The sequence below is a fragment of the Panthera onca genome, chromosome C1 (genome assembly GCF_046562875.1).
Source record: "Panthera onca isolate mPanOnc1 chromosome C1, mPanOnc1 haplotype 2, whole genome shotgun sequence".
NCBI lineage: Eukaryota > Metazoa > Chordata > Mammalia > Carnivora > Felidae > Panthera > Panthera onca.
The window spans coordinates 3496667-3515557 of NC_138346.1; the positions used below are offsets into that span (position 1 = coordinate 3496667).

Genomic DNA, 18891 nt, shown 5'->3' on the forward strand with positions numbered 1-18891 from the left:
TCACGTGGCTCTAAAACCCCCTTCAAGTCATCTGAAACCTGCAATTCACCTGAAGAAATTCAACCTTTGGTCAGTCCTAAGGGAGATGCTTCTGAAATAGCTCACATGAGGTAAAAGGAAATCAACCCCCCACCATCTAATTACTGTGTTTCTGAGAAAGCAGCCTGTGCCTGACACACCCCTGCTTCCTTCCCTAACGGACTGGGGGGGAGGGGGTGTTTCAGCAGAGGCCAACACTCAAGGGCAAGATGACCACTTAATTAACGATCAGTTATTCACCAACTAAAGAATTACGAACTAAAAAAACCACGTCACTACTCTGGAATGAACGCTTACAGCTTAGATTCCCCAAACAAACACACCCCTGGCGTATTAGGTGCCATGTTGCTATGAAGTGAAAGCCTGATAATTTTCTACCACTGTGGTCTCCACCGTGGGTCCACTCAGCCCAGACAAAATGGGAACATTAGTAGGACTTCTGGTAGTTTTGCTTCACCCTTTAAAGAGGTCTATTGGGGCACAGGTTTTATGACACACACTCGGCATTGATAAAATAGTGTGTGTACATGTATATATGCATACTTGCGGATACATATGTGGATATGCAGATTAAAAATATACATATTGGGAAGGTCCCGTAAGTCTTTACTGATGGGGATTTGCGGTCAAAAAACATTTGAAGCTCACTGATAAAAGGGATATGTCTGGTTCTTTAAGGGTTGGTTTCCTAAATGGTGAACGAAGATTTATAAAATGTATATTTGAACGAGAGCAGCACGATCAAATTCCCAGCTGCTCACAGAGCTAATATAAAGGTATGATGGAAATCAACCCATTTTTGTCCTTTCAGCAACTTACACACAGGGCGCCGTATGCGTGTAGCATACACGCATTATGTTGTAAAGGTAACAGAGTATCTCCCTAGGAAGCGAGTCTTGAGAAGCACGGGCCTACAGGTGTCTACACTTCCATGAATAAGGCAGTACGATGAAAGCTTCCAAGTGGAACTCAAAGTCACGGGCCCTGGCTGTACTGCGGCCTCGCTGTAAAAAGCAGGAGCACAGCTGGTCCTAAGTGACAAGGAGGCCATATCTGCTGGCCGGATTCCGACGGCTGCACACCAGATTCCGAAAGCTTATCCAAAAGCCAAATATTACGACAAACCTCAACGGGTGAATCTTTGCAGGTGTTTGCAAACTGCAGCAAATATTCTTACTGTCTGTTGGGTTTCCCAATTTACATTCTTGCAGAAAACAAAATGTGACCTACAGAGGGACAGCACCTCTGACAACGGGGAAGGCATAGTCAGACTCCTGTCGGTAAAGGTCCAACTCCCACTCTGACCCTCCAGCCTGGGGCTGCCTGTCTGTCTTGTCCCTCCCACCCCCTCTACCAGCCTGGGGCTGCCTGTCCGCCTCGTTCCCCCCCCCCCCCTTTGCCCCTCACCTAGGGCACCTGAGTGGTAGCTTGAGAATGGCAACCAGACTGTGTGTCACAAGCCCCAAGCCACCGTCCGCGGGCACCTCATGGCCTCAAAACACCGAATGGATGGTGGGTAGAATGTGCGGTTCTTGTAAACAGCGTTAACTAACTCACTCACTCGCTCTACAGCCTTGGCTGTTCTGACCTTTCAAGAAATCTGCAACGGAGTAAGTTAAAAGCCGTACTTGGCACATATCTGAGGAGAGGCAAACAGTACTGCCCAAACGGTCCCTTAAGTTCAAGACGATCTTCCTTGTGTTTCACAGTTTCGCTTGGTGGCTTTGAGAAGCAAGAGAAATGTATTCTTCAGCCATCGGTGGTGAGCACAGAGATGCGTGCCAGAAAACACACGTGGGTGATTGCACCGCTCGGCAAGGAAACTCCCATGAAGTGACAGAACGCATGGCATGCTGGGTGATGGTTAATTGATCAGTGATGATTACGCCAATTCTAATAATGCATGGAAGGTGCACCGATGCTGACCGGAAGATACAAGAACGCAAAGGAGAATCGGCACTTACCTAGCGTCCCGTCCCCCATCGTCTTGAGAGCATTTAACTCTTCTTTTGTTATCTTGGTAGGACCTCGGTGTCCAACGTTATTTAGGGTGTCGGAAGTCTCTCCATTGGTAGTGATCTCTGAATTGAGGACTATTCCGTGTTTCTGGGGACAAAAACAGACTCGTAATACTCGCTGACTGATATTAGGTTAAAACTCTGTTTTGTTAATAATAATTAAAAAGAAACTGTTTTTTCCACGAAGTCCAGAAACTTCCACAGAGTCAGAGAAGCAGCAGACACCACGCTCAGAAGCATTCTATCAACACACACAAATCTGGGACATCTTCCTCCAAGGGCCGCCTCTTTCTTACAGGCACCCATCAATCCCATGCTTTAATGTGCTGGTGACCAGACACTTTTAACAGGCATCCCTTGTAACTGGGCCCGCAGGCTGCCACGAAGGAGGGCATCAAGCAAATCACCGTCAAGTGACCTCACTTTTAAAACCCTGGGTGCATTCTTTAAAAAGAGAGACAGAGATAAAGAAAGAGGTTATGTGCGTCTTCTGAAAGGAATAAGTACAATTCGTGCTAAAGGAGGAATTAAGAAGCGGCTGGAACATCGGCTATACTCAAAGGAAATATCGTCCACGTTCACCACACAGCCAAACACCCTAAAACCAGTTAACGCTCGGCAGCCCCAGGCTGCGCACTTCACCAGGGATCTCAGACTCACTCACCACTCCTGCTGCCCACGGCTGTCTCCCTGAGCTTAGAGGCAGCCCCCGTGCCGGGCTCACAGCCCTGGGAGGAGCAGTGATAGGAACCTGTTCCCCCTGGTTGACCGCTGTGGCCTTGACCCCTGAATATAAGCAGCTGACACTGACGTGTTTCCACCACCGATGTAGGAACTGGCCATGGCCATACCCTCTCCCAACACTGTCTCCTACAATGCTAACAGCCCACCTGGACCCGTTTTTCTTAACTCAGTGTCCAGCCGGCAGCTGAAGACCCCTTCACTTGGCCCAAACAGGACGTGGGACTTTCCTCAAACCACTGGGTCTCCAAGTCTAGTTAGTGTGGGCCTCACCTGCACCACTGTTCAGCTGGAGAAGTCCTTAAACTTGAGTCTTCAATAAAAAGAAACACATACGTTCTCTAACTTTGAGTAATCTCCTGGAGAATTTATTAATGAATGTGAGACAAAGACCCAAAAAATTCCTGGAAATCAGAGTTGCTTTCGGGATCAGATATGCTTGTAAACAGACCCGAGGGAACCTGTGCTCATTGGATGTGTCTCTTCAGTGTCAGTGAACCTAAGATTTGTAATTACCAGGATTAAAATCTGGGGCGCCTGGGTGGCTCAGTCGGTGAAGCGCCAGACTCTGGCTCAGGTCATGATCTCCGGGTTCACGGGTTCGAGCCCCGCGTCGGGGCTCTGTGCTGACAGCTTGGAGCCTGGAGGCTGCTTTGGGTTCTGTGTCTCCCTCTCTCTCCGCCCCTCCCTCACTAGCACTCTGCCCCTCTCTCTCTCTCTCTCTGTCTCTGTCTCTCGCAAAAATAAACATTAAAAAAAAAAAAACAAGAACAAACAAACACAACTAAAACCAATGACACAAAATTAACTAACACCAGTTTGCACACGCAGTCATTGTTGAGAACCCCGGAATCCGCTGTCACGTGGGTTTTTTCGTTTTTAACTCTACTTTGGCTTCGTACCTTCAATTCCTCTTTCAGCATGACTACTTCTTCTCTAAGATCATCTCGGTCACTCCTTATGGAATCAAAGAACTCTTTCTGCCTCTCTAAAGCCTGAGTGTGAGCAGAGCGGAGAGAGAGAGAGAGAAGATTCGCACAGGTGAGCAGGTGACTGAAGCGGGAATAAGGAGGCTTCTGCCGCAGAAAACACCAACGGGGTTAAGGCGTTGTATAGGATACGCTTAAAGACACAGACAAAACGCCAAGAATAAGCTCCTCAGGGATTTACGCCAGCCGAGAAATGGCACCTCACGCTCCCTTTAAAGGCATTGACGTTTGGAGGCTCCTGTATCCTATTGTCCCCGACGCACACCACGTGGTCCTGGAGCACGCGCTCCACGTCCTGAGCGAGCGTGGAGGGCGCCAGGTTCTGGAAGACGGCTGTCATCAGGAAGCACGGCGGTTACCCTAAGCGGGTTCCTTCCTACTCATCACGCCTAAAGGCAGGTGGGCTGCTTTTGTCATTGACGGAGGGGGGCGGCTGAGGCCTCCAGGGGCACATTTCAAGGTGGGGATAGGTGGGCACAGCGCCCTCCGCCTGGCGATTCCTCAAATGCCTTTCAGAAAAGCCCGGGAAACGCCAGACAGAGACTGACTCCAGGAGGCCGGAGCCTTCGCACGTCCAACTGCCCCAGCGTGCCTTCCTCGCTCCTTACATCTCAGCGTGCTGCCGGCCTGCTCCGTGCAGGCAGAGAGCCCGGTGAGCGTCCACGACGTGCCCACCCCCCGTCCCGGAAGTCAGCTTCAGGTTCAGAGTTAACGGCAGCTTGAGTAAGCCAGTGCGTTCTCTGTATTACTACCTGGTGTCGCCTGGGGCCACATGCACGCTCATGCAAGTGTTTCTGCAAACCAAAGACCCAAAGCACTGTATCTGCTAGCGCACTGCCCGTGTGAACAGTTGCACAGACGTGGGAGTCCTACCCCTATCTTCTTGTCTTTCCACTCTATTGTCTCCTGAAGGTCAGAAACGTCCCTGATATAACTCGCCTGCTTCTGCTGTAGCTGTCGGATTTCCTGAAGGACAGGAACAGATAGAAAGAAAGCAGATAAAGGGTTAAGCGAGAAGACAAAGGGTGGGCTGGAGAGCTCTGACCCCCAGGGAGCCCCAGGGAGCCGGCAGGTATCAGCCCTGATTCGACCCGTCTCTCTGCACGCAGGAGCCTTTTCCTCTGCCTCGCCTCGTCCCCAGCTGCCAGAGCGCAGACGGAAATCCTGCCTGGGGGAAATTCTGAGAGGCACTAAAGTTCTGATCAGGTTAAAAAATTAGAACCAAGCCTGTATCGGTTTCCTGTTGCGAATGTAACACGTTACCGCAAATGCAGCAGCTTAAAAACAACACGGGTTTATTCTCTTCGAGTTCTGGAACTCGAGGGTCCACAATGAGTCTTACGCCCTGGAGTTACGGTGAGGGCAGGTCTGGACTCTCTTCGGGGGCTCTAGGAGAGAAGCTGTACCCTCCCCTTCTTTTCAGCTTCCAGAGGCCGCCGTGTTCCTTGGCTCACGGCCCTTCCTCCCTAGGCACCAGCCTCTGCTCCCTCCCCGCTGCTGCCTTTGACTCTCCTGCCTCCCTGTGATAACACCGGCCCCCAGATAATTTAGGGTCAATTCTCCATCACAAGGCCCTTAACTTAATCACACCTGCAATGTCCCTTGGGCTGGGTAAGGTGTCACATCCACAGGTCCCAGGAATCAGGACGTGGACCTCGTAGGGGGCCATCATTCTGTCTGTCACACCTCCCCAAACAAACGCAAAGCCACCAAAGGTGAAAACCTTCGGGGCGCCTGGGTGGCTCTGTCGGTTAAGCGTCCCGCTCAGGTCACGTACGATCTCACAGCTCGTGAGACTGAGCCCCGCAGCGTCGGGCTCTGTGCTGAGTGCGGAGCCTGCCTGGGAGTCTCTGTCTCTGCCCCTTGCCTGCTCACGCATACACATGCGCTCTCCCTCTCTCAAAATAAGTGAACGTTAAACAAACAAACAAACAAACAAACAAACAGAAAGGAATGAAAATCTTCACCAGCAAAAGGGACTGTTCTCCTTAGGCGAGGCATGATGAAGAATTAGCCTGAGCTCTCGATTTTCGAGAAAACGGCTCACTTTCATAACGCACCCACAACGCCCTCCGAAGCCACAAAGGGAAGAGAAAACCGGGAAGGGCTGCCCACCTCCAGCATGTCTTCTCGTTGCTTCAGGGCCTCCTTAACTTCCGCAAACTGGAACTGCAGGACGCTGTGCGCGTGCTTCTCCCTCTCGAACTCCTACGAGGGAGGAAAAGACCGACCAGGGAGGAAAACACGGACCGTGCACGTGGTGGCACGAACGCACCTTCTTTCTAGTCCGCGCTGCCACGACTTAACTGGCCTTGGAGCAGACTACCTGTTACTGTGCCCGCCGTCACAGCTTTCAAGGCCTTTTAGCGACGTGAGCCCACTTCTCTGCACTTTCCGGTTGACCGTGAGCTCTGCCCGAGGACCCGGTGCATCTGACAGGTGCCCCCTGGCACTTCGCGGGCCGGCAGGGCCCAGGAGGGGCCCCTTCCCCGGGGGGCTGCCGCAGCCCAGGCTGTCCGTGCGGGGGGGGGGTGGCTGTGCCACGGACATCAATCGGAGGGAACTCTCCCCGATTTTGAAATTCAACAAGGAACACTGGGGACCAAAAGGGGTGTAGACATGGTCTACTTTGGCAAGCGTATCTAACTAAGTGGATGGCCAACTCTGTACTCCGGGGCCCCCACCCCAGGGACAAAACAGGAAAAGGTGGGGAGCACAAAGATCGCCCGGTCCGACCCCGCCCTCACCCCAGGGACCCGGCAGCACGCTCCTCTGACGTCCCCGAGCAGCTTAGACGCTGCACAGTTCCTGAGGACGGTCTGGTATCCAACTGACGGCTGACAGCTTAGGGGACAGCAGGGTCCATCTCCTAGGTCGGTGAGGGGTTATTCCGGAAGGCACATGACCTTCACTTCTCACCCTGGCATCACTGCTCGCCCACTTTCTGAAGTCCGAGGGTCCCCGTACCCTCCTGGCTGTGACAAGGGCCTGCCTTTTGGGGGCTCTGCTCGGTCCCTGCTCCCCAGCTTGGGACAACATTCCAGATTCATCCAAATTCTCTGGAATTAGATTTGGGAATTAGACTTGGTCTACTTCCTGATGCCTAAGTGAGGACATCCTAGGGGTACTTAGAAGGCATTAATGTGTCCTCCCCCACACATGGGGCCCAGAGCGTTCTCTCCGCTCCTATATTCCAATAGGGCAGCGGGTCTCATGGAAAGTTTCTCCTTTGTTTCAGAGTCTCACTCCCAGAAACTTCATAAATAAAATTCTTCTTTAGCTTCTAAATCAATTCTATAGCAGTCAAAGAAGGAGACCTTTGAGGTGTTAATGGCAGCTTGGTTTTGACCCTTGGGATTTAGGGTACAGAGTCAGTCAGTTAAAAAAAAAAGATAGGGACGCACACAACATAAATTTTGCTTATCTCAGCAACTCTGAAAAATCAGACAATATCCCAGGGGTTGACAGACCAAATAATTCCTAAAAATCTGAAAAACAAGTATTCCTTACTTTATGTTCCACAAAGAACATCTAATTAGTCTTTTGTCATTAATTTCAACATAGGCTCAGACTTCTTGCTGGTATCATAAATTAACCTAATTTAGCTTAATGAAAATATTTAATCCTTAAATAGAATAACTGTAACTTTCTCCAATCAGTAGAAAATAAATATCGTTTTCTTAAAAGATTTGATACCTACAATTTCTTGTCAGTGATAAGAGGTAACAAAATAAAAATCCAGAAATGTAGTTTAATAGAAAAACAATTTTTAAAGATTTTATTATTAAGTAATCTCTATACCCAACGTGGGGCTCAAACTCAGGACCCCAAGATCAAGAGTCAAACACTCTACCGACTGAGCCAGCCAGGCGCCCCCACAGGAACATCTTAAAGCCTCCATTTATGACCATTCAAACATGCTGGTTTTCGTAGGCATGTTTTTTTCATGGTTATGACTTTATCTTACATGCAAACACACAAATAATCTCCCAGTAAAATTGTCTCTAGTTTACAGACTAAAGTTGTGCATGATACTAATATTAATATTATAATAATTAATTTTAATATTATTGCAAATCCCTCAGCAAAGAGCATGGCATTCTTATTCTCAGATGTCTGGGCTTCCTGGACAAGTGGAGGACCATCATTAAAAAAAAGATGATCAGGGGCGCCTGGGTGGCTCAGTTGGTTGAGCGTCTGATTTGGGCTCAGGTCATGATCTCGCAGTTCGTGAGTTCGAGCCCCGCGTCAGGCTCTGTGCTGACAGCTCAGAGCCTGGAGCCTGCTTCAGATTCTGTGTCCCCCTCTCTCTCCGCCTCACTCCTGCTTGTGCTCTGTCTCTCTCTGTCTTTCAAAAATGAATAAACATAAAAAAATTTTTTTTCAATTAAAAAGAAAAACAAAAAAGAAAAAGATGATCACAGGGGCTGCTGGGTGGCTCAGTCGGTTAAGCACCCAGCTCTTGATTTTATAGCTCCGGTCATGATCTCACGGTTTTTTGAGTTCGAGCCCTGAGTCAGGCTCTGTGTTGAGTGTGGAGCCTGCTTGGGATTCTCTCTCGCCCTCTGTGTCTGCCCCTGCTCCACTGGTGCATGCATTCTCTCTCAAAATAAATAAATTTTAAAAAGTAAAAATAAATGAAAAAAACTCATACGTACAAACACACATACACATAAACACACACACACACTCCACATACGCGCCATCATCCCAAACGCACACATTCCGCCATTCTCCCTCACGCGGAAGCTCACTTTGTTCTTCTCTTCGTACTGCCGCCTGGACTCAGCCAGCTGTTCTTCGAGCTCCAGCAACATGTCCTTTAATGTGTCAACCTGGTACATGAAGTTCGTCTTTTCATTGTCAAGCTGAGCGTTGGAAACCATAGCCTTTTTGTATTTCTCCTCAACTTCCGCCAGCGAGTCCTGTGGAAACCGTGTCACGTTTTTGAAATTATGGTAAGAAAACAAAAGGGAGATTAGTTGAGTGGTCCTTGAAAACAACAACAAAACAAACAAAATCCAGCCCTAATCTTAGGGCAGATGAACCAGGAGAAGAAATACAGGATCATTTCAAACGCACAGAAATTCCCCCCTTTTCACTTTGGTCAAATCGGTTATTCGCCGCTCAGAACATTAGCTATTAACTCAGAGAGCTGGCTCTCAATTGTGTCTGGGAGGAAGATGGCTTCCACGGCCATCAGCACAAGGGAGACACGCGATGAGGAGGCTCTGAGCGCGGGCAGGCCTCCTGCCTCTGACCTCATCACTCAGGGGCACCTGCTGCGGCGGCTTGGGGCCCTCAACAGGTTTCTGAAGGAATCACTCAAGAAATGTGCCCAGAACCCAGAAAAGAGCCAGTGCGTGATGGCAGAGAGAACAGAACACCCACCGCTAGCTGCCGGCTGCCCCTGCCTGGGCTTGTGAGGCGGGAAAGGATTCGGCAGAATTTTAGGTTTCAACCCACAGGCCAACCAACCAAACAACACAGGCCTCACTGGGTCGGTCCTGGAAGGACAGAGCGCATTCCTTTGAAAGGACAGCTCTGGGGGAAAGAGGCCTGCAAAATCAACGTGGCCCTGCTGTGTCTCACACCCGTGGCGGCCAGGCCACAGAGTAGACCAGTGCTTACATCCCAGAGCACAGATCAGGGCCAGGTGACCCCAGAACGGGAGAGTAAATCCCCGGGGTGTGAACCACCAGAGCTAAAGGGAGCTGGGCGCTGTGCGTTCCGGTGCGACAGGTCCCGTCAGAGGCCTCGCGGAGACCAGTGCTGCCTGCAACGTGCGAACCAGGGCGACGACTTTGGGTGGGACCAGTGGCTCCCCGGCTGGTTCCGTGACTCCCTTTTCACGTGCGCTGAGAGCCCGTCATAATTTCCCCCTCTTTTCAAAGAGAGGTGACAAATATGCCAGTGATTACTGAGTCGTTTTAAAACCAACGTGTCTTCTGTTTGGTGCTCGTAGGATACTAAACTCAGACTCCTTCTGGGGAGCTGAGAAAGAAGGGAGACGTCTGCCATCTACTGCTAGATTCACGGAGATCGCAGCCCACACTATCCGCCTCACCCTCAGGGAATGTGGCAAGCATACCTCCTGGTGGGCACAACGCAGTAATTTCACATTCTAAAAGTGGGGTGTATTTACTCAAATCCAAGATGGTGCCCATTCAGACACTGCTTCCACTAGGGAAATTCTACAGCACGCAAATAACTTGGATGTTTCAAAAGCACGGCGGTACGGAACGCCTCATCGGCAGACATCAGATGTTTTGAGAAGCAAAGGGAGGGAGCGCTCTTTGTATGTTAGGGCTGCGGAACGTGAAGGAGACCCAGACACCCTCCTGCAAGCAGACGGCCCACTTCTGTGGGAAGAACTGGGCTTACGCCGGGGGGAACGGAGTGAGTACAAAGCGTGCATCAGGAAGCGTGTTAGTTTTTCTACTGAGGGTTATGGCATTCAGGTCTTGGCTCAAAAGCTGCATTTGGGAGAACGCTCAAAATGCACGTGGTGCGAGCCCACGCCGGCGTCCCTGCCGCTTGGAATTCTGCAGCCCAGAGGCTCCCGGGAAGAGGCATGCAGTCGGAAGGTCTTTGGGATTTCCGAAGGTTAAGCTGGGTTAATACCATAAGCCCACACTTCCACGAACGGGTACCTTCAGCTCTTTCAACCCCTGCATGTATTTGCCTTCTACGTCCTGAATCTGGTCCTTCAACTCATTCAGTTCCTAGGAATTGGCGAAAGAGGCAAATCATATCAAGGGAAAAAGGGAGCACGACCACGAAGAAAGAGCAGTGGTTCTTGGGCGCCTGGGTGGCTCAGTCTTGGTTAAGCGTCCGACTTCCGCTCAGGTCATGATCTCACGGTTCACAGGTGCGAGAGCCCCGCGTCGGGCTCTGGGCTGACAGCTCGGAGCCTGGAGCCTGCTTCCGATTCTGTGTCTCCCTCTCTCTCTACCCCTCTCCTGCTCACACTCTCTCTCTCTCTTTCTCTCTCTCTTTCTCTCTCTCAAAAAAAAATAAACATTAAAAAAAAAGAGAAGTGGCTCTCTAAATCTTTTCTATTTCTGGGGAGTTTCCTTCATTCAGGGAATCTGAGCAAGTGATTTTCCATTTTTTTTCCTCTTAAGTGCGAAAGGAAAATAAAATAAATTTCAAAACTACAAAGATCAAAATTGAGGTGTCTCTCACATGATATTTTCACAAAATTTTACAAAATTTAGGCCTATATTACTATAATTTTGCACATTTTATTTATTTTTTTAAGTTAATTTACTCATTTTGAGAGAGAGAGCATGCACAAGCAGAGGAGGGAGGGAGGGAGGGAGGGAGAGAGAGAGAGACAATCCCAAGCAGACTCCGTGCTGTCAGCACAGAGCCTGATGCGGGGCTCGAACCCACAAACCATGAGATCATGGTCAGCTGAAGTCAAGAGCTGGACGCTTAACTGACTGAGCCGCCCAGGCACCCCCTAACCAGTTTTAATTATTAGAAAGTTCTTCTATCAGCGAAGCCAATTTCGATCCTTTACATTTCCCCCTCTGGCCTCCGCTCTCCAGAGGACACGAGTGCCAGTACCTTGGGCTTCCTGTTTACCTTAACCAACAGCACTACACTTCTCTCTCACACACTCACGGTGGCCTCGCACTGAGTGGTAAGGATGCAGCAGAGAAAAATGTTTATGTTCCAGTGGAAGGGAAAAAAAAAGTACCAAGGTACAACGATGAGATCTATTGAAAGCATGTTATGCGTATTACAAATAGAAAAGAGGGGCACCTTCTAGGCGGAGAATGGGGGACACTGAAAGGGGAAAGTGGGGTTGTTGGGAGCAGTGAGTGATCTGGTGTCTAACACATTCTAAAATATGGAGACTGAGTGTCTGCAGGAGAGGCCGAGCACCGCAGTGCGGTGTGGCGAGGGCCCCCACCAGGGTGTGCCCAGGGAGCTGAGGGAGTGCGGACGGCACGGGCACCTGTCTGCCCTGCTGGGGGGGGGGGGGGGCGGGGCAGGCAGGTGTGGCTTCCTGCGGGTGCCTAGAACATGTGTTTATGGCAGGTAGGGAAGACCGGAGCAAGAAGAAAGATCTGGAACTTTACGGATATAGACTTGAAGGCTGATTTTCATAAAAGGTTCCTCTAGGTCATAAGTAGGTAGGCAGCCTTACCTTGATCTCCCTAATGGATGCCTCCGTGTCGATGGAGATGGACGTGTCCCCGCTTCCCCTCCGGGAGGAAGTCCCGCCCAGGGAGGCCAGCGTGGCTGCCGACAGGCCGGGCAGGCTCCGAGACCCCTGCAAGGTTGCAAGGATCGAATGTGATTTTGGACGAAACCAACATTGCTCTCGAGTCTACTGTTATGGTACTTTCACTTGAGTTCAGTTTTCAATCGGAAAATCATCTGTGGCTCACAGAAAGCGATAAAGAGAGGTTCACTTTGAGGGGCCTCGTGGGTGCCTGGGAATTGGCCTGGATTAACCTTACGCTCTATGGTCGGGCCCAGGGTGGATGCCTTTGCCGCTCTGTGGGGTTTAACACATGCGCTACAAGTGAGTCCTGGGGACCCCTCACGGCTGTGATGCCGGCTGGTGGGCCACACACAGTCTTAATCAAAGCTGAACCGACACGTTTTCTTGTTAATTTCACCCACGCGTGTCGGGCCCCTCGTCGTTCAGCAACGACACCACATAACGGCTTACGGAAATTCCTTACCTTCTCAGTGAAATCTTTGTCTGGTCTCTCTTCAACCTGTGGAGGAAAGTGGACAAATACTAAACACTTAAGATCACTGAGTGGGTAACGGGGATTTAAGGGGCACGCGGGTAACAATAAAACATCAGCTTCCTTTGTGATTTAAAAACTACTTTGCCAACGAGCACCCGCGGAGATGATTCTGCCAGGCGGTGCGGGCACAGCGGGGGCTCGTGGGCAGCTTGGTGGGCCAGCTCGAACTTCGCTGTGTGGTTTTTCACCGATCTTAATTTCCAGGCGGACACAACAGCTAAAGGACACCCACGCTGACCGCAGAAAGCCTCGTCATCAGGGATCCGTTCATGAACTGGACAGGCTTCCTTCACAGATTCCACAGTTGTGCGTGCCGGTCCCCGATGTGGGAGAGGATGACAGGCGCCCAGCTTGTTCACCACCCCCCACATTACTATGGTTACAGAGGGAGAGCAGGACCAGGAGCCTCTGGGGCTGGAAGACGCGACCAGAGTCCTCGTTTTGACTCCCGCTGCCCGGGTCTCCCAAGCGAGAGGAAGCAGCGGAACTGGTTGGAAGTTTTCCTACTTCCCATGAGTAACAGAGTCCCCATGAAGACTCTGGTTTAACCGTCTCGGGACTGATGCCCAGATGTGGGGAGCTGGCGGAGGGGGGTGAAGGTACAGGAAAATCTGCCAGGTGAAAAGTGAGACCCCCTCCCCTCCAAATTTGGCTTTTACGTGTCTCCCGTTTACACACGTCCCTGAGGTCGCTCTGCCCCTTCCTCAGGCAGGATCCTGTCTCAGTGGGACCCAGGGCATCACCCCCAAGGGAGACCCTGTACCTCAAGGGTATCTCAGGGTCAGCAGGCCGAGGCTGGCACCGCTCCTACTTCCTTCTTTGCGGAGCGTCCAACAAAGGGCGACTGTTTTCATTTTTGTGCACGCTGAGAGCTCCTTGTCGCGAGCGCACTGGGAAGGTCACGGTGGGTGAGAGAACCTGGGGCTCGCTTGTGTCCAAACCTCTGGGGGAAGCTGACAACGAACCATGCCTTTCCCCTCACGTCTCCGATCCTCCTTCCTGCAGCTCAGATGTTCCCAAATTTGACCTCCAGGAGCCGACCGCAGGTGCACGTGACGAGCGCGGGCCACGGCTCTGACTCAGTAGGCGGGATGGCGATCAGGGGCTCTGCAGATACCCTGTATGCTTACACCACAGACCGTCCGAACTCAGGCTGAGGAATCCCGACAGAGCTGGGTCGGAGGCCACGGCAGGGTGGCTCGTGGACATGCAAACAGCCCACCACGAAGCTGTGCACAGGAGAGCCTGAGGGCACAGGGGCGGCTCAATAAAGGCAGCGATCTCTCGTAAGGACGAATGATCCCTGGCTTGTGCCCACCCTGGGCCCACACGGGGCCGGATGCCCGTGGCCTCACCATCCCGTCCCCCGCCGGCAAGGCTCACTAATAGCCACCTTCTCTCCTGCAAACCCCTCACGCCTTCACCCTTCTCTCCGAGGGCAGGACACCTAAAGCCAACAGTAAAATGACACAGCAAATATAAGAGAGAACCAGACAACCAAGAGGCTGCCACGGAATCCTACAGAATACTCGGTCAATCCAAAAACAGGTAGTTTCTGGAACCAGCTCTCAGCTCAGCCAAGCTCAAGGGTCTCCTGCTCAACAGATCCAAGTTCAGCCCCGGGGTCTTGAAGCGACCACATCCGGTCCCCCCCACCAGGCCCACCCTTGGGTCTTTAGCGAGAACCTTCTACTTTCATCTTGCTGGTCTCCTTGCTGTCGTGAGAGTAGGAGAGGAAACGTGAGCAAAGAGGTCAATCCTCAGGCCAGGGGGATGGACCAAAGAGCAGACTGGCCTCACTCCCAGTTTGTTAAGCGAGCCCCGTGGGTGGGGGCGGGGGCCTTTGGGACTCCAGTCCTCCCCCTGCCCACAGGCCTCTCCTTTCCACTTGGCCACAGCTGGCGGCGCTCCCAGGGCCAGTGCGAGCCTGTGTGTCTCACGGGAGCCTTCCAGGCAATCTCCACCCCATGTGCCCTTTTCCTTGATGTGGCCGGGTACACACTGTCCAGCTGTGTGCCACAGCACCTGCCGTTTGTTGGTATGCGTGTTTGGTGTGTGTAAACACGTACACCTACGATTATTATGTTTGCAGATACAGATGCCACGTCAGCCTACTGCGGATATCCCGGGGTGGTCTTTGCTCAGGACCGTTCTGTCTCCCCGTCCCTGGCAGAGCCCCACAGAGCCCTGGGCTGATGTGCTGAGTTACGATGATCTAGCATTTCAAGTGTGGCTCTCCTCTCCCCTTGGGAATAGAAATCTTCCTGAAAACTTCAAATCACTCAGGAAAAGCGGACTATATTGCGACTGGTCTGCGGGGGAATCGGTTTATGAAGTCTCCCGGGCCCGACGCCTTCATTCCCTAGAATCAGGTGGTCTGCAGAACGAATTTTAATGAAGGTAAGGAGGGTAATTTAACTGCTGGTCGAATACGAAGCCCAGTTTAACAGACTGTCGAGCCACTGCTGAAAAGTCTGCTGCCTTTTTGCTCTGTGGTTTGTGTAGAATCCCTTCCGACCACTCACCAGCAACAGATAAATATCATACGTATACACGAGACACCAGAAATCCTGTTCACCCACAGTAATATCTGCGCCTATAAAAGAAGGCCCCGCGGTTTTTAGTATTTCCTGTAATAAAGAGGAGAGAGAACGTGCACCGGGGCGTGGGGGTCCTTCTTTAACACAGCTTTGTTCTGTGCCGTTTCACCTGATACCGTCCACGTAAACGTTATTTTTGTAATTTGCAAGACATCAAATGAGACAAAACACCTAGGACCACAGCTGGCTCTTTAGTTTAAAAAAAGTTCAAAAACAGTTTTAAAAAAGCCTTTGTTCGAAACACATGATGAACTCAGAACGTGGAAATTTCGGACGCGTCTAGAGTAGAGACCAAGCGAGGAAAAAAGGAAGCCAGTCTCCCCTTCACCGTGGCGTCCCACCTCTCGTGGGCATGTTAGGGTGGGTGCCGCTTTGTGTTTCTGAGTGACAAAGGACACGTGTGTTTGCCAGCCCTCCTGAAACAGAAGCACACGGAGCCCACGGAAAGCGCCACCGAGGCAGGAGCCGTCGCAGTCCCCTCAGCTGCCACCAGATGGCAGCCTGGACAGAGCTGAGTGGGGCAGGTCCTGGAGCCGCGGGCACCTGCACTCACTTCATACAGCCCTCCTCACCTTCCCCTAGACAAAGGGACAGCCAAGTCACCTGGGGGGCCGTGGGTTCGATTTTGACAAAAACACTGCACTTTACCTCTGAAAATAATATGTAGAGAAAGAAACAGAATTGAAAAACGTGAACACTGTCCTAGCCGCCGCCAGACGCGGTGTGGGGGGGCGCCACGGTGTGGACACGGAGCAGAGAGGGACCCAGGAGATGCTGTCGGGCGCACCCACTGCCAAGGCACCGGGGTGCACGCGAGCCTGGGGCCCGGGACGAGCCGCAGGGCCTCCCTGAGTCAGGGCAGCCTCCGGGAGGCCGGCACCCCGTTACTCCCCCGTGCCGAGCAGTTCTAAACACTTCAGGTCAGTGTGAAACGTTCACAGCAACAGATTTAGGAAACGTGCGTGCCAGGATTTTACAATCACCACTGAGCATACACAGAGGCCTCTTCTGAAGTCTACTAGAAACGGTCACTGCTGAAAAACTTCTGTTGAATTTTCAATCATGGCAACTCTTCCCTCTCACACACAAGTGCTCACGGTAGCACGTTAAATGTTTTATTAGTTCCAAGCTTCCAGCATCGCGTCTATACGTGCATGCCAGCAAGGCTCGCTCAAACGGGACGTCTGCCGAGGCCTTCCCTGTCCCGACCTGGACTGCCCGGCTTCCTCGAGACAGAACACAACGTGTGGGCACGGACGGGCTCTAGCAGAGGGGCCAGGCACAATGGAACTTTCCCCATGGTGTCCCCGACCCCCCAGCCGGGCAGCCCTAGAGCCCAGATGGGAAACAGGACCACAAGAGCAACGTCAGCACACGGTCCCTCTTGACAAACAAAGGGACACTCGTGAACACTGCTCAGAAAACACCCACATTCAGGGTAGTTTTCCTTCAAATATAAATAAGCAGTAAAGCCTTCCATTAGCGTGGAGATTTCCGCTTTTCATGCAATCATTACGTTCTCCAGAATGACTTCTCCTTGAACTCCTGTATTCACAACGCATGACCTCTTTTTCCACCTGGTCCCCGCCCCCGCCTCTTCATACAATGCAGAGGAGGAGTCACTACAGTCTTGTTTTTCTAGCTCAAACCGGCTGCAAGCTCCAAGCTCCATCGATCGTGTTTTCTCTACATGCACACAGGGGGACATGAACCGGGGCTCCGCTCAGACATTTCTGATGGATGCTTTAGAACCTGGGCAGCTTTCCCTGGGTTCCTGGAAGGATTCCGGGGCCCCGACGACACAGATGTGCGGGCTGCACCAGCTGAGGCCCTCTGCTTGCGTGGGCTCCAGGCCGGCAGTACCAAGCCTCCTGGTTCCAACTCGGAAAGCTTCCTGCGTCTGTCCCCAGGAGTTTCACACTGTATGTGTGCCGTTTGCTGCCGGCCTGTCTCCTCCAGTCAATGCATCCGTGAGGGCTGGGAAAGGTGCGTCTGCTCAACACTGTAGCCCTGTGCCTAGAACATTCCAGGTACTCAATAGCTTCCTCAAGGGGAAGACCCCAGACTTGCTGGAGAAGAACATATAGCTCATGTATAGAATGGGGAAAATGAGAGTAAGGTCAAAGACAGATGTCCTGAGACCGGGCGGGCGCCCTCTCTGCCTTCCTACAAGGCCAAGAGGACCAAGTGGTGGGCGATGTCTTTGGATGCCGAGGCACCTTTCTTTTCTTCAAGTGGGACAAGCTATCACTTCCTCCATTCTGGTTACTTTTCCTCTTTAAGAGTGCCCCCTCCCCCATCCCCTGGTGCACCAGGCTTTCTTCCACACCCAGCCTTCTAGAATTGTCCCTTCCTCCCCTCCCCATCCTATCTCCTTCCCAGAGAGACTCCTGTCCCCTGTCCTCCCTCACATTCCCCGCCTCCCCACCCCCCCCCCCACCACATTCCTGATGAGTCATCAGGCCATGGATCAGGGGCCACCGACCGGCAACAGCAGGGATGCAAGTGACCAGTCCCTGGTTCTTTGGGCGCCCAGATGGAGCTGGAGAATGGCCCGTCGCACACAGTCTGCGAGATGCTGACCTTTGCTCGTTCAACGTGTCAACAGGGTGATGATCCGCTGACCTTTGTGAATGAGCACTTCACTCAGGGAAGGGAAAGGAGGGTTTATGTGTTTGTAACGAACTGGGAAGTTAGCTCAGCTTCCCACACTGTGAGCTCTTCTGCCCACCTTCCCTTCGGAGCTCGGGGAAGCCACGGGTAAGGACAGTTACATTTCCTTGGCTGTAAACAACACACAGAATTAAGACGAGGGAGTGCTTTAGAGTCGGGGGGGCCCTCACAGCCTCTGTTCCCGTGGCTTTTCCCCGTCAATGGCGCTTGGAGAGGCTCCCGAGGGCGCGGGCTCCGAGTCTGGGCGCAGCTAGGTCACAGGGAGGCTGTCCATCGCTGGTCACCAGGTCCCAGGGGCACGTTTAACGCCCACCTCTCTGGTTACGGTGACCCACTAAACCCATTGTACATGGGTAAAATTTTTCACAAACATGGGAAGCACATGGCACAGAAATTTGTATCTGATCCCAGTCTCCTCAGTCAAAGGGACTAACTAGATAGAGCCCCGTTATTCTGTGACTTCATGATGTTGAAGAAGTCAAATAACCGTGGCATTTACAGCTCCATGCGTCCCAGTGGTCGCCCCAGCGTTGTGCGAAGGGAGCCCGGGATCCTTCGCAAGCCGGGCCACAGCCACCTTCTGACAACTGCAAACACTTTCATTGGTTTCCAAAGGGTGAGCGAGCGTGCGAGGGTATTGTGCCTAAGGAAGAGTGACTTTCCGCTAAGTTTATCGTGGGAACGTTTTATTCCTAGGGGTTCTAAGGCGGCACGTGGCTGAGCCTGTATCTGCTGTGCTACCCCAGGCCACGAAGGACACCACGAAGAGTGGACGTAGAGGGTGGCGCACCGTGGCCTCAGTGAGCAGGGATTCCCTAGTTCAGAAAAACTGTTCTTGGGTCACTCACGGACGACCCATAAAAAGCAACCTGCCCGATTTTAAAAACCGAAGCTACGTGACCTTGAACGACGACGATCTTCCTGTTCCTGCCACTGGTCCTTGTGGGGGCGTCTGGCCCCCACACCCCCCTGCGAGCACCTGAGCTTTCATTCAGGCCATGGCTTCTCCTATTCTCCTCAGGACCCCTCTCCAGGATGGGGGTGCTCAAAAGGC

At 52.0% G+C, this 18891-nt stretch overlaps 1 protein-coding gene across 50 annotated transcripts in view; it reads right to left on the reverse strand.

Moving 5' to 3' along the window:
• LRRFIP1 (LRR binding FLII interacting protein 1) overlaps positions 1-18891 on the reverse strand; it is a 139691-nt gene that overhangs the window by 14612 nt on the left and 106188 nt on the right. For 35 of the 50 annotated variants that reach the window (XM_078450731.2, XM_078450726.2, XM_078450725.2 and 32 more), the window contains 8 exons: positions 12493-12528; positions 11949-12074; positions 10441-10512; positions 8542-8712; positions 5903-5995; positions 4661-4753; positions 3701-3793; positions 2004-2145 (listed from right to left, as the gene is read on the reverse strand). In XM_078450731.2, the coding sequence (XP_078306857.2) occupies positions 2004-2145; positions 3701-3793; positions 4661-4753; positions 5903-5995; positions 8542-8712; positions 10441-10512; positions 11949-12074; positions 12493-12528 (826 nt within the window). The remainder of the gene's footprint in view (positions 1-2003; positions 2146-3700; positions 3794-4660; positions 4754-5902; positions 5996-8541; positions 8713-10440; positions 10513-11948; positions 12075-12492; positions 12529-18891) is intronic. The other 15 variants (XM_078450727.2, XM_078450735.2, XM_078450730.2 and 12 more) reach the window with 6 other exon arrangements.